General features: G+C 43.8%; 1 protein-coding gene across 4 annotated transcripts in view; it reads left to right on the plus strand.

The window, feature by feature from the left end:
• Positions 1 to 1,518: 1,518 nt before the first annotated feature.
• ADAMTS19 (ADAM metallopeptidase with thrombospondin type 1 motif 19) overlaps positions 1,519 to 14,347 on the plus strand; it is a 190,732-nt gene continuing 177,903 nt past the window's right edge. For all 4 annotated transcript variants that reach the window (XM_053302857.1, XM_053302859.1, XM_053302858.1 and 1 more), the window contains exons 1-2: positions 1,519 to 2,158; positions 5,349 to 5,956. In XM_053302857.1, coding sequence (XP_053158832.1) covers positions 2,074 to 2,158; positions 5,349 to 5,956 — 693 coding nt within the window. In that variant the 5' untranslated portion in view covers positions 1,519 to 2,073. The remainder of the gene's footprint in view (positions 2,159 to 5,348; positions 5,957 to 14,347) is intronic.

Consider the following 14,347-nt stretch of genomic DNA (forward strand, 5'->3'; position numbering starts at 1 on the left):
TGGAGGTGGTAGGTATGTGGGCTTTGCCTGTGAGGGGCAAAGCAGGGTGCCTACACTCACCACCTCACGGTGCAGGTGCGGCCTGAGGCTGTTGCCTTACTTTGCCTCGTGGAGGAGCTGTCCCTGAGTTGTGCTGTATGTAAAGTTTTGTATTTGGATATCTCTGTTGCTTTGTTTTAAATCCAGGGTATTGTCTCTAATAAATTGCTGCTACAGTATTGGTGAGCCACCTAATGGTGCAGCAGGGAAATAACTTGCCTAGGGAGCAAGAGGTTGCTGGTTCGAATCCCCACTGGTATGTTTCTCAGACTATTGGAAACACCTACATCGGGCAGCAGCTATATGGAAGATGCTGAAAGGCATCATCTCACACTGCGTGGGAGGAGGAAAAATGGTAAACCCCTCCTGTATTCTACCAAAGACAACCACAGGGCTCTGTGGTTGCCAGAAATCAACACCAACTCGATGGCACACTTTACCAAATTTTGCACGAACCATCCTGCCACTTAAATTAGGTGGATTACTTTTTACACCAGAATATGCTTGGAGATAGGTTTAATTTTTATTATTATTTTAAAGGAAGAAATAAGTTTACGTAAGAAGATTTTGTCTATAAGGTGTTTGTATAGTGTGTGCATTTTACAGGGTTACTGAGTGTATGTGGATGTTTTCCTATTGCAAACAGAAGGCATGTATTGTGGAGTTTTGTATAAAGAATATTGTGTGTGTGTGTGTATTCTACAGGGCTTGGGCCAGAGACTTAGGTAAGCAAATGGAGAGGCAGGATGGTAATTCTGGCCTACATTACAGCGTTTTATAGAGAGAATTACCCTTGCTAATTGGGCAAGGAGGCACTTTTTCCGTATGTGGCTCTTTTATATTTAGCAGGTGTGGGCAATTCTTTCTATTCTGTTCAGCACAGCATCTCTGCTGTGGCCATTGCTGGTCCCCTTTGTATTTTTATGTAAACTGTGAGTCCTTTGTGGACAGGAAACTGTTTTCTTATATTCTTCTGCTATGTAAACTGCTTTGAGAACTCTTTTGTTGAAAAATTATATGTATGTATGTCTCAGCAACAATAATGCTGCATGTGTCCAAGTCTTGTAAGTTATGGCGTGTGTCTCATGCAGGACCTTGATCATTTCAACCTTTAGTGAATGTGAATAATGGGATGCAAAGGTTTCAGCCCAGCTTCTCCAGGTGGTAGAAGAGCTAAGGCTGCCCTGGCTAGTCACATTATCTTCCCTCTTTCCAAGAAAAGGCAAAAGGAGTTTGCCACAGCGGTTGGATTTCTCCAGCAGCCTGCCCACTCAACCCCCCTTGTCTCTCCCCAAGCCCGCCTTTCCGGCAGAGTTCGACAAATACCTACCTGCACCTCAGGCTGTGTATATATGTGTGTGAAAAGGGCGAGAAAATATGCAAATTAAAGCGTCGCGAGCAGCCAATCAGGGGCCAGCGAGAGGAGTTTGGGGAGCCCGCGTCTTCTCTTTTAGTCACCTCCGCCTACTTCCCACCCAGGGAGAGCTCTCAGCAGCTCGCCGAGCGCGGTGATCGACCGCTGCCGGGAAGCGCGCGTGGTGCCACCACCTCGCCACTGGGACCTGCTGCTGCCGCTTGCTGCCGCCGCTGCCCACCCCCCTCTGCTTCTGCCTTTGCTTCGCGCAGGGCTCCTTCCCCAAAGCAGGTCACGCTTCCTCCTTGCACAGGGCGAGCGTAGGGCTGCCCTCGGGAGCCTGCCCGCCTGTCCTCTTCAACTGACCTCTGTTGGCTTGGCTGCCGCCTTGACCCGACCCCCTGAGGTGGTTTCCCTCGAGGGGCTTCGGCTTTCGCTCCCTTCCCAGCGCCTCTTGGGAATCCGAGTGAGAGGCTCCTATCCGCGGTGCTGCTGCTAACAGTAAATTTTAAGCCCGCTCGCTCTTCCCTCCCACAAACTAGGGAAGAGGCAGCTTTGCAAGCTCCACGTCGGAGCGCGCAGCATTTCGGCGGTTTGCAAGGAACCGCCGTTAAGCGCTAAATAACCAGCAGGGGAGGGGTGGTGGTGATCCGGCGGCCGCTTCCCGGTCCCTGGAGTGGATGGAGAAGAAAAGGAGGATGCGACTGAGCCATTTTTGCTGCCTCGCTTATCAGCTGTGCTTCCTGTCAAACGGGATCACGGCAGGTAAGTTCAGCCTTCTCCCCCCGCCTCCCAATTTCTACTCTTGAACCTTAGAAAGAAAGTCTGTGTGTGTGTGTTGTGTGTGTGTGTTTAGAGTTCTATATGCTGGGTTGTTGGGGAGCCTTCCTGCAACATTTCAGCAATGGGAAATACACAAAGGGTGTGTGTATAAATATGTGAATTTTGCTAGGTGAGAGGGTTTGAGAGGTGGGTCCTGCAGAAGCACATACTCTTCTTCAAAACAATGTTGGGTGTGTATCTGTCTATATCAAGAGAGGTGCTGAAGCTCAAGTCTGACTGGAAACTTTGTTCCACAACCTCAGATGTGTGCATCTGGGCTGGGCAAGGAAGGGGAAGGTTGCAGTGATTAAGACACTCTGCCCATGTCCACATACAGTAATTTTTGCAGCTAGCTTGAATGCAAATGCATTCCAGCAGTGACATTCTAATCTTAGCGGATGAAGCCCATGATCACATTAAGGTTACTTTCAGTGCTCAGTATGAGTGTGGCATCTTCTCTGCCCTCTGAAAGATATTTCCATTTAATGGTTTTGATATGCTCCACTATTAACCCCATAAGACAATATATTGTTTGGTATGGTTTTTAATTATGTGTCCTCATACATTATTTTCACCGGAGTTTGTCTTCTGTAACATAATGAATATATGGGTTAACTCTGGGAATGAACTGTATGTGATTTGGCTGCATATGTGACTCACAAGGGAATCTGTGAAGTCTCGATATTTTCAATAAGGGTTTGGAAGAATATAAGAGAACATATGAAGCTGCCTTAAGCTGACCATTGGTACTGTCAACCAACAGGCAGAGGATCTCTTGGATTCTAGATGGAGGTCTTTCCCAATCAGGAACTGAACCTGGGATCTTCTAGCACACAAAACACATGTTCAGACACTGAACTATGTCCTCCTGTCTCTTGGGACGTATGCATACTTTTATTGGGTGGCAGTATACAATATGCATATCATATATTTCATGCAGCAGAACGTTTTGAATGTATAAAGCTAACTGGCCAAGTAAATTTCATGATCTCTGAAATGTGATTACTTGCTTTCCTCTGTTCAAGAGATAGAACATCCATTCTGTGGAGACAAACGCTTTAATTCTTTCTTTTTTCACGTGGATGAAGGCTTAATGTTTAATAATTTGTATTTACTTGCTTAATGGTTTGCTTCTATATACAGTTTGAAATACTGAATTGTGCGGGGACCCCTCCTAATGCATTACATGCTTCACCTTTCGACTGCAGAGTGCTTTATGGCTATCTCCTGTGCAATATGGACATTGCATTGCAATGTGAAGTTTTAGTAATGAGCAGAAGAATATGCAGTATAACCTTTCCCTCCCTCTGTGTAAAATCCATATTATAGAGAAGGGCAAGGATTGAGGGAGGGGGACCCTGAACCTCAAACAAGAATTGATGCTATGTGATGAGGTTGCTTTACTCTTGGTCCCTGGACATTGGCATGTGTCATGAGAGTGCTTGTCAAATGTGTAGTTTGTAGTATACTTTCATATGTGAAATCAGAGTCTATAAAATGTAATACTTTAGAGTGGTGTAGAAGTGGTTCAGTATTATCTTGTTGTAACCCTTATGTTTTACTGGGTAAGAGACATTAATTATTATTAGCTTCATGCTGCTGGTGGAGGCTGAACATGGACAGAGACTGACATCCAGTTGTGGGACCCTCGGGGACATATTTCCAGGATGCAGCATTGGCTGCAGAGGGAAGGGGAGATCAGTTGAACTCATCTTTCCTCCTCTGCACATGCAGAATGTTCTTTGGCACATCCAGTGTTAGTTTGGATATCAGACAGTGACGTCATTCACACAATTGAAAACTGTGTTCTACCCCGGTTTGGGAGCTGTGTGTACTCCCAATTTTTGATTGTGTGGAAGCAAGGTTAGAGGAAAACCTGGGTAGAAGTAATTGTGTGGAAGCAAGGTTAGCGAAAAACCTGGGTAGCTTTTTCCCCTACCTTGCTTCCACAGAGTAGAAGCGATCAGTGAGACCCGTGAGATCAGTGAAACCCACACAACGATCAGTGAGACCCGGTTTTAAGCTGTGAGCGAGAAGAGTGGGCTAAGCCCACTCTCCCCGCTCATGAGCGGGCAGGGAGCCCTGGGTGGCCGGATCGGCCACCCACATGATGTCCGGCTCTGAGACGGAGCTGGTTGGGGCTGGGGAGCTCAGGGGCTGTGCGGCCCCCGGAAGCTCCAGTATGCCCTGCGCAAGTGCGCAGGGCATACTGGGGAGACCCCCAAGCCAGGAGGTGGCTTTTCGCCTCCCGACTGGGGGTCTACTCACGAGCAAATAGCCCGGGTTTGTGGAGTGCTCGCTCCGCAAACCCGGGCTAAGGGGCGGGCTACAGGAGCAGGTTAGCCACGCCTGAACCACGGGGCTCGGCTGCGAGCCCGGTGGTTCTTACGCTCACATACATCGGACTAGGGTTTTCCTAGGATTTTCCTAGCCCAATTTTTGTGATCGTAAGAATAGCCCCAGTCACTTCTACCCAGGTTTTCCTCTAACCTTGCTTCCACACAATCAAAAATTGGGAATACACACAGCTCCCAAACCTGGGTAGAACACAGTTTTCGATTGTGGGAATGACCTCAGTGACTTGCCTCAGGCCACTGTGAGTTCATGATAGAGATGAAATTCAAACAGGGGGCCTGCTAATTTGTAGCTCAGTCTCCTAGTCACTAGTCCACATCAGCTCACAACACTAACAGAATTGTGGGTAATATTTACAGTGATTTGATACCTTGTAATTCAGATAGAGGATTTGAACTATCTCTGCTCTTAAGACATATATTTGCTTAGGGGAAAAATCTTCACTACCCTTGCAGATACATTTTACCCTTGCAGATACATTTACACACAAAAAATCTCTTGTTTAACATAGGCCATATGTCTCTTGGGATTCTATATAACATCAAGAGTCTAGCATATGGAAAAAATAAACTGCATGTAAAGCCAACAATATTTGAGCACTGATAAGTTGTGTTGGCAAACTGGTTTTACCTGGGCAGCAGTGATACAAATGAATGAAGCACTGAAATGAGATTGACATATCTCAAGTCTGGCACTCATATTGATGTATCATTATGGCAAACGTTAAGGCCATTGAGTGCTTCTGACCTGTGTTTAAACCTCACTTTGTTTTTTGAAGGTCTGCAGCCTTTGGGGGACACTGAGGAATGGGAAATCATCTACCCAGCCCTATGGAGCAGGGGCCAGCAGGAACCTACTGGAGGCAGTGGTGCTGGAGGCAGCTGCAGCACTGATGGAAACTGTGGAAACAGCAACAGCAATATTAGTGCTACCTCTGTGTCCATGCAGGCGCTGGGCAGCTCCCGTGAAGTCCGTTCAGTTTCTTCCTCATCTGATAGGCAGCTACAACCAGGAGGGGAGACCTCGGAGGATGAAGGCTCAGAGGATGAATATGAATCTCAGGAGTTTTATCACTGGTCTCCTTTTCCTCAGGGATCTAATGCTACTTCTCAGCTACCACCTCCCCCACCTCTCTTGCCTTCTTCTTCAGAGGATGGGGGTGAAGTGCTGCTGAGGATACCAGCTTTTGCTCAGGAGCTCTATCTTCTTCTCAAGAGGGACAGCCGCTTCCTGGCACCTGGCTTTGCAGTGGAAGAACGACTATTGAGTGAGAAGAGGACTCTCCCAAACTCTTCTCAGACCCAGATGGAGAGATCATGTTACTACAGTGGGTCTGTGCTACATTACCCTGGCTCCTTTGCTTCCTTCAGCACTTGTGGTGGATTGGTAAGGTTTGCAGTCTGGTTTTCCTATTCTCCTCCTACTCTCTCCTTCTTCTGTACAAGTGTTTGATTTCCAATTTTTCTTTGTACTCACTTTTCTTCGTCCTTATCTTCGTAGTCTTGTCTATGTTCTCTATAATGTTTCTAGTGATGTTCCTCTTTTTATTTTCTGTCTTCTTTCTATGCCTTCTTAATTTTCTCCACTATGTTAATGTTAGGGATGTGTGAATCAATTTGGGTACAAATTGATTTGTACCCAAATCAAATAGTGCCTGATTTGATTTGAATCAATTTGAGATTTGGATTCCTCCTATTATGTTCGCCAGATTCCCAGCTTTAATTTTCTTTCCTTTTTTTTTTTTTTTTAAAAAGCTTATCTCTAGCCCTTGTAGAAGTGGAGTTATGGAGTGAAATGTGTGGTCACTATGAACAGAAGAAATGAAGGTGTGTAAAGACACCAAAGCATCTAAACACTTTGAAAATTCAAAAAAAAACAAAAAACCCAAAAAAACTAAGTACCCCAGTGGGGTGGTGCTGTAGTTGACACATGGAAGTTGACAGTTGGTATTATCCAATGACAGTCAAAATGAACAGAAGAAATGAAGGCATTCATTATGAGGAAAAGTTATTAGACACCAAAGTATCTAAATACTTCAATATTCCTAAAAAATAAACTGAGTACCCTACTGTCTTGCAGTTGGGGTGTGTGTAGTTGGCACATGACAGTTGGCACTGTCCAATGACAGTCAAAATGAACCGAAGAAATGAAGATGTGCAATGAATCCTAACAGAGATTCATTATGAGGAAAAGTTATTATACATCAAAGTATCCAAACCCTTGAAAAATAGTGATCATACATTTTGCTCTATAACTCCACTTCTACAAAGTTAAAGGTTACAAAATTAAAGCTGGGGGTTTATGTTAGGGTTAGGATAGGGTGACTTTGTATCCCCATTATTTCCTATGGTGAAAATATACAAAGTTCATGCACATCCTTAATTAGTAGTGCATTATCAATTTTCTTTCTGTGTTCATAATCAGATCCCCTGTTTTCTTTGTAGTATTTGATCCATTTCTTCATTATTTTCAGTTTAAGCCATGCTTTGCTTAATTGTCAAATTCTTTGATGCACAGAAGTTCTTGCCATGGGCTGTATTCATGTACTCCTGGGGTTATTCAGAAATGTGTGCTGTGTTACATCAGTGGTTGATGTACCTTTTGCATAGGAGTTCATTTGTTATGAGATTATTTACTTCTAATTAAATCATTTGAGGCTACTCTAGAATTCACCTTTGCTTTGTTTTTCAGTGCTTCTATCTATAGAGGATAAAAGCACTTTGAAAGAGCTGGAGTGGTACTTCCAGCCTTCTCTTGAGTTTAAGAATGTAACTTCCTGTACAGACTAAGGTCCAGCTAGTGCTCTTCTGTTCCCAAGAGCAGCTAGCTAGATGCCTTTGGAAGCTCACAAGCAGGGTGGGAAAATGATGACCATCTCCTGTTGGTTGTCCCTAGCATCTGGTATTCAGAGGTTTATTTTAGCAGTCATGATTCCTAGCCACTGATAGACATCTCATCCATGAATTTGTCTAATCCTTTAAAAAGCCATCTAAGTAGCAGCTTCCACCACATCTTGTGATAAGACATTCCCCAAATTATTTATGTGTTGTGTGAAGATCTTTGTGTGTTTTATGCAGAAGTAAATCCTCCTGAGCTTAGTTCTATGGGTCATACTTCCAAAGTAAGTGTGCATAAGATTGCAGTCCTGTTTGAGTAATCTTCTCAATATTTATACATAGTTCTGCTCAATTCAACTACTGTTTCAGGCTGGTTTCACACATGCAAAATCTTGCATAGATGACTGCTTGAAACACACGAATATGGAGGCTGCTTCATATGTCAAAATATTTATGAGGTTCTAGCAGCTGCAGCAGTGCTATAACTTTAGTTCAGCTTGTAATAGCATTTTTACAATTCCCACATGCATGACAATGTGAATGTGAAAAAGATGCTTGAATTAGAAAAGTTTAGCCATTAAACTACACTGAAGTAACTGCTTGTGTGAACATGGCCTCAGAAAACAGACTCCTGGGAAATCTGTTACCTGATAAAGGATATTGAAAGTCATTTAAAAGGGTGTTGGTTCAGAGTTGTTAGAGCGAGTCATCAGTCATTGTTTATTTAGGCAGAGCAACAAGTGTCTATAATACAACCACAGTACCCATTTATTTATTTTACATCCCATACTTGCCAACATGTTCCTATATTCCCATTCAGGTGAATGGAAAAATATGGACATGTTGGTAGGCAGGCATCCCTGTTGCTTTACAAAGAATTAACCAAAAGAAAAAAACAAGATCCTCACCAAACTATACACTAACCATGAACTTAAAAGTAAGCAACAACTTAATCCAGTGTAGTTCTATAATTAAAAATATTTACTATCTCAGATAAGTCAAAAACATAAATGATTGGAAATCGTATCAATGAAACAAAATATGTAGCATTGTAGAATTGATGAAGTCCATAATATGGAGAGTGATGTAATACAAAACAAATAAGTCCACACATCCACAATGACCTCAGTTTCAATGTAGGTCTTTCTCAAGTGGAAGATGGCCTTCAAAAAGGTGCACTAATCCACGTGCTCTGAAGTCTGTTAGGTCCAAAGAGGCCCATCCAGTAGCCAAAGTTAAGGACGTGAGTGCACCATTAACTCGGGGTAAATGATTGTGTGGCGGCACAGAAGCAGCCTCCCAGCCAGTGCTGGAGGAATCCCCAAAATGCACTGCGCACTCGCATGGTACATTATGGAATTTCTGGGGGCTGGGATGATGTGCCTTGGCCCCCGACCCACTGCATTACCGGGGAAAGCCAGTGTCCATCTGGGTGTGTGATCCATCTGCCTAGCATGGACCCAGCGATCGTCTGAGGTAGGTTTTAGCATCCTTCCTGCCTGCACGCCCAGTAGCCCTTCCCACAATCATGAGAAAGGGCTCTGTATCTAGTCTCAGCCTCAGACCCTTGCAGGCTTGGATCTTGTTAGGTTCTGCAGAGGCTAATCAACAGAACCAAAAAGAGAAGTTGCAAAAATAAGAACTGTGGAGACAAGGCTGTTGAAGACTTGAGGGAGGAACCAGCATCATCAGCACACTACCAGCAGTCAGCATGAGGGAGTCTGTCCAAATCAGGAGACCTTATAAGGCATGAGAGCCACTAGATAATTAGGCAGCAGAGATGGACCTGAGTCAAGTTAGAAGCAACAACAAACCAGGTTAAGTGGACAGAAGAAAGTAGAGGCAAATACTGGGATAGCTGGGCAAATGATTATAGTCTGGAATCTTATGGGTTTGTGTTCAGGTTTTAGTTGGATCATGCGTTTGCACAATCACTTGGGGGTGGATGAGGTGAGTGAGAAAATCATGCATATTCTGATATTATCTAGAACCTATCCAGTGTGTGTTTTATTGGTTGCTTGAAAGTCAACTGATTCAAAATTCAGCAACTGGAATCTGAGGTCAGGCTGATGAAGACTCCGATCAAGTTAGAGTAACTGAGTGGCTGACTTCAGAGTTTTACAGTGCAGGGAGTAGGATGGCCTTTTGTGCTATGTTCAGGTGTCTGTGTTGGGACCCACCATGTTTGAAACAACTTCTGAAGCCTTGATAGATTAAAACTTGGTGATGGTAGAAAATGACTGCAATAACGTCAAGAGATTTAGTCCTGGACTACACAAACTGCAAGTGAGAATTCGACAACAGTGACAACAGCAATGGTTTTTGCAATGAACAAAAAATCCCAGGGTATTTAAGGGTGGGTGGAGAAAGTACCGGCAGCTGGGATGATGTAAAATCCTGGAATGATTTAAAACAAAGCATTTTTTCTTTAGCTATTTATTAATGTACACGCCTACAGAACCATATAGCATGAGAACAGGGATGTTGTTGACAGTGGCTATGAGACTGAAGAGAGCCAGTGGCATCTTAAATGAGCATATCCTGCTCTTTGTGGTTGGTTGGCTGTAATCTATGCAACACTTCTACAGCTATGAAGACATCATTGGTTCTCATTCCAAAATCAGGTTTCAACCCAAGAACATTGAAAATAGCTTGCCAACATTTTGAGGGGACTTGAATTAGTTTAGTTTATTCCTGTTAAAACAAGTGGAATTGCCAGACTTGATAGGGTTTGTAAACTGTGTGAAAATGCAGAGTTTTCAGTTGTATTCCAGCTTGCCCTCAAGTTGTGTGGAACAGACACTTAAGAACGTAATACACCTCTATGGCCCGTACTTCTTATCAGGTTTTCTAGTATATGAATATGACACTGACTATGAAAGAACAACAATAAAAACTTAGTAAGTAGTATGTGAACACCATTGAAAGGCATGTGATTATTGTTCTTCCTTTTTGGTCTGATTGTGACGGACCAAACTGATTGATGTTCATATAGTGCTGATATGTTGCTATTCTTTGCTCTCTCTCCCTGCTACCCTGCATATTCTTAACAAGAGGTACCAGGTTTTATAAGAACTAGGCAAAATTGTCACAGACCTGTGGTAGGTTGTAGGGTTCTTAATTTGTTTATTTGGACAACAGACATCAATTGCACATATTAGCACATGGCAGCCTAGGTCTGGTAAAGAACCTGCCATAGTCTCCATGTGGAATGGCCCAAGCAGTTTAAAATCATTCTCTTTGGTGGCTATTGGGCAATTTCTTCCACATCATCACAGATCTTTTTGGTGGTTTATTATGTAATAGGGAAGATGACATTGGTGAGCTGCTGTACACATAGTTTACCATGTGGTGATAGTTGCCAACTGAAGTGATTGTAAGGATTTGCTGTCACCTTTCTTATTACTGCTTTGTGTGTTATTTCTTCCTGTCTTGGTGAGTAAATTCCAAATTCTGTCAGATATAAACTTCTTCCTCAGGGGAAAGGTTATGCAGATTAAGCACATACAAGTTTCCTTAATTGACTCTCAGAAAGTACCTTGAAGGTCTCATTTCACCCACCAACATACTGAACATTAAATAGTGTGCAAAAGCCCAGTAAGGATTATATGGGTTCATACAAGGGAAAGAAATATAAATTATTTTGATATAATTGCCACAGGCTGGGTGTCTCTATCATTTAAATTAACCAACAGTGTCTTTGGCCAGTTTATGTCAGTCATGTGACTAGAAAATTTTGCTCATTTTCATCCATTCTTTCAAATTCTTCTCCTGCCCAATAATAATGCTTACTAAATCAGAATGGTTACTTCCTAGAAAAGAAAATTGCTGCATAGCATTGCCATTTGGCCATCGTGGTAACTTTGGGCTTTAAAAAAATTACAAGGGAAAACTTTGTTCATAAGTGTGGGAATAGTATCTCTTACTGAAAGGTCTTGGAGTTCAAAGGGCTTTTCTTTGTTTATTTTAATTCATCACTTGTTTGACTTGTATATAGATATGTTTAAACAGGCGCTATCAGATTTACCATCAGGAAAAAAATGTCTAGGTAGGAGAACATCAATGTAAATGTCAAGTGGAAACAGAAAACAGAGGAACTTGCTTTGTGAAATCACAGAACAGTCCTGCAGGTTCAGTGTGCTTGTTGAATGTTAGTTATTGAGGCTCTCCACACAAGCAGAGCCTGCAGGGCTTGTGTGGGGAGGGTGGGCTTGACCCACTATCCCTGCACACAAGCATTCCGCCCTCCCTGGGCAGCTGGATTGGCCGCCCACCCAGTAACTGGCTCTGTCACGGAGCCGGTTGGAGCTGTGGGGATTGGGGGCTGCCTCGCCCTTGGAAGTCCCAGAATGCCTTGAATGAGTGCATAGGGCAATCTGGGGAGATCCCTGAAGTTGGGAGGCTTGTTGTAGCCTCCCTGTCAGGGGTGTCCTCATGAGTCACCACGCTGCAGAGCCACGCCATGATGACTAACAATTGAGAAAATGTGGTTAGCGGAATGCTCGCTCCGCTAACTTCATTTAGGGGGAACGTTACTTTGGCAGGCTAGCCCGGTGGTTCTCATGATGGGGAAAAACTGGGCTGGACTCCCTTAGCCCAGTTTCCCACCATCATGAGAATAGCCTCAATAAGGTTATTCTCATGACCATAACAGGGATGAAGAGGGTAGGCAGGGTTGAATCTACCTTCCCCCCCAGACAAGCAAGGAGCTCCTTTCCAGCATGCCGGCACACACCCAGATGATCAGCGCTGCTCCTGACAGTGCAGATTGCTGGAGGCCAGGAGAATTCATGGCTTCCAGGAATCCCATGAGCCCAGTGCAATCAGCCTGATGCACTGACGGATTCCCCCATGAGTTGAGCACTGTGTATACATGAGCTGTATAAAGCCCGAGCACAAACATGATCCTGAACCTGTAGTTGAGGGTGCGCTTGAGCCCTCTAAGCCTGGTTTAGAGCCAGTATTAAACGTTGGGCTAGCAGCAGGAGAAGCACCAGGATAGGGAGCAATCCCGGCACTCCACATGAGCAGCCCAACCCAGGCTGGGCTGCTCTAATCTGAAATGGGCTGCTTGTGTGAATAGCCTTGTTGTCTACCGTAAATCTGTGGACTGAATGGATTTAAACACAGGTGTTCCCAGAACTGCTGCCAAATACACAAATGAAATTATATCAAGACAATTGCCCATATGCTTTCATCCGAGTGAATGTGTTTGTAGATCAATAACAAATTCTTTATACAATCTAATTTTTAACTACAATTGTGTAATAACTGATCCTGCTCTCAGACTTACAATCTTTAAAAAGACAAGAACAAAAAGAAAAACACACTGATGCTTTCCAGACTGCACGGGAGGAAGTGGGGTTAAATCTGACAGCTAGCACTAACATTTTGAAGTCAGAGTTAGCTGCTTCAGATTTTACACCATTTTCTCCCTCGCTAAGGCTTTGAGGTGAGAGAGAGAGAGGGGCGGGGAGGAAAAGAAGCAATCCCCGCCCCTGGACCTGCACACAGGGCACTTCCATGAGGGAGAAGAGGAGGGGGGGGTGGGTGACTGATGGCTGCCCCTCAACTCCTACCTCCACTTGGTGAATTTGTGCAAGGGCGGAGGATCGGCGATTGAAATACACACTTCTCAAAGCAAGCCACACTTCTACAGCTGCAATCTATGTACTCTTACCTAGGAGGAAGCCCATTGAACTAAATCATTTACTTCTGAGTAATCCCAGCAAGCCTGCAAAATGTTCTCAGAAAACCAGTTACTATTTCATGACACACATACGTGCTAAGCCTGAAATGTCAACATAAGATTCGAAACAGCTATGTGAACAATACCCTCCTGCTTCTGTATGCAAGACAGCTCAAAATCCAAATTAAATGGACAGAAAGCAAGCCTATTCGTAGTGAAGCTATTTCAAGATGCCATCTGGCAAGTCCCAATGGAAGTTTGAACAGAGAAGAAGGGGGTAGAATTAAGATCATTCTTGGTTGGAAACAATTTTAAACATTGTTTTAGCACAGGGAGATCCTGAGGTCATTTGCACAGTCAAAAACTATGTTCTACGCAGGTTTGAGAGCTGTGTGTGCTCACAATTTTTGGTTGTGTGGAAGCAAGGTAAGAGGAAAACCTGGGTAGAAGTGATGGTGTGGAAGCAAGGTAGGGTAAAAGCTACCCAGGTTTTTCTTCTACCTTGCTTCCACGCAACCAAAATTTGAGAGCAACACAGCTCCCAAACCCGGGTAGAAAACAAATGTTTGATTGTGTAAATGACCAAATTTTGTTGCTCAAATCCTATGCAAAATAAAATTATATAGAAAAGGGTTTGCCAAGGGCAAAAAAGTGGTAGACATTTAATCCTAAATTCAGTTCCTGGCATTTCTAGCTAAAAGACCTTAAGGTTGTAAGGCTACGAAAGATCCTTGCTTGAGACCTTGGGGAGCTGCTTCTAGTCAGTAGCCCATATTGGGCTAGATGGAATAGTGATCTCACTTGCCATAAGGGAGCTGCCTGTACTTGTTATGGCTGACATCCTGGTTAACAAAGCACCCGTGCTCTGTGAGAAGTGCTGATGCTTCTGTGCTACAGACTAGCAGTGCGTCCTGTAGTGGAAGGGGGCAGCTTTTGTAAATCTTCCCCAACCCCAAAACCATTCTTGCAATCTGTGATGCTCATGGACTCACCTCTCGGTCACAGGGAGAGCTTTTGGGGATGAAAAAGACTGGAAAAAAATCACTTCCCTGTGTAAGTCATGCACTGCCATAGTCTAGAATGCTGGCAGCAGTGTGTGTGAAGCTGTAGTTTCCAGACAAACCTCTGCTTAGAGAAGTACATATTGCTTTCTTATTGGTTATTCTGCTCAGATAGTTAGCTAGGTCTGATGGTCCGAGACCAGTGGTTTCTAAGTACAGGTTGTGACCCAGTACTGGGTCACAGGATATT

This window comes from Hemicordylus capensis, chromosome 2 (genome assembly GCF_027244095.1).
Source record: "Hemicordylus capensis ecotype Gifberg chromosome 2, rHemCap1.1.pri, whole genome shotgun sequence".
Taxonomy (NCBI): domain Eukaryota; kingdom Metazoa; phylum Chordata; class Lepidosauria; order Squamata; family Cordylidae; genus Hemicordylus; species Hemicordylus capensis.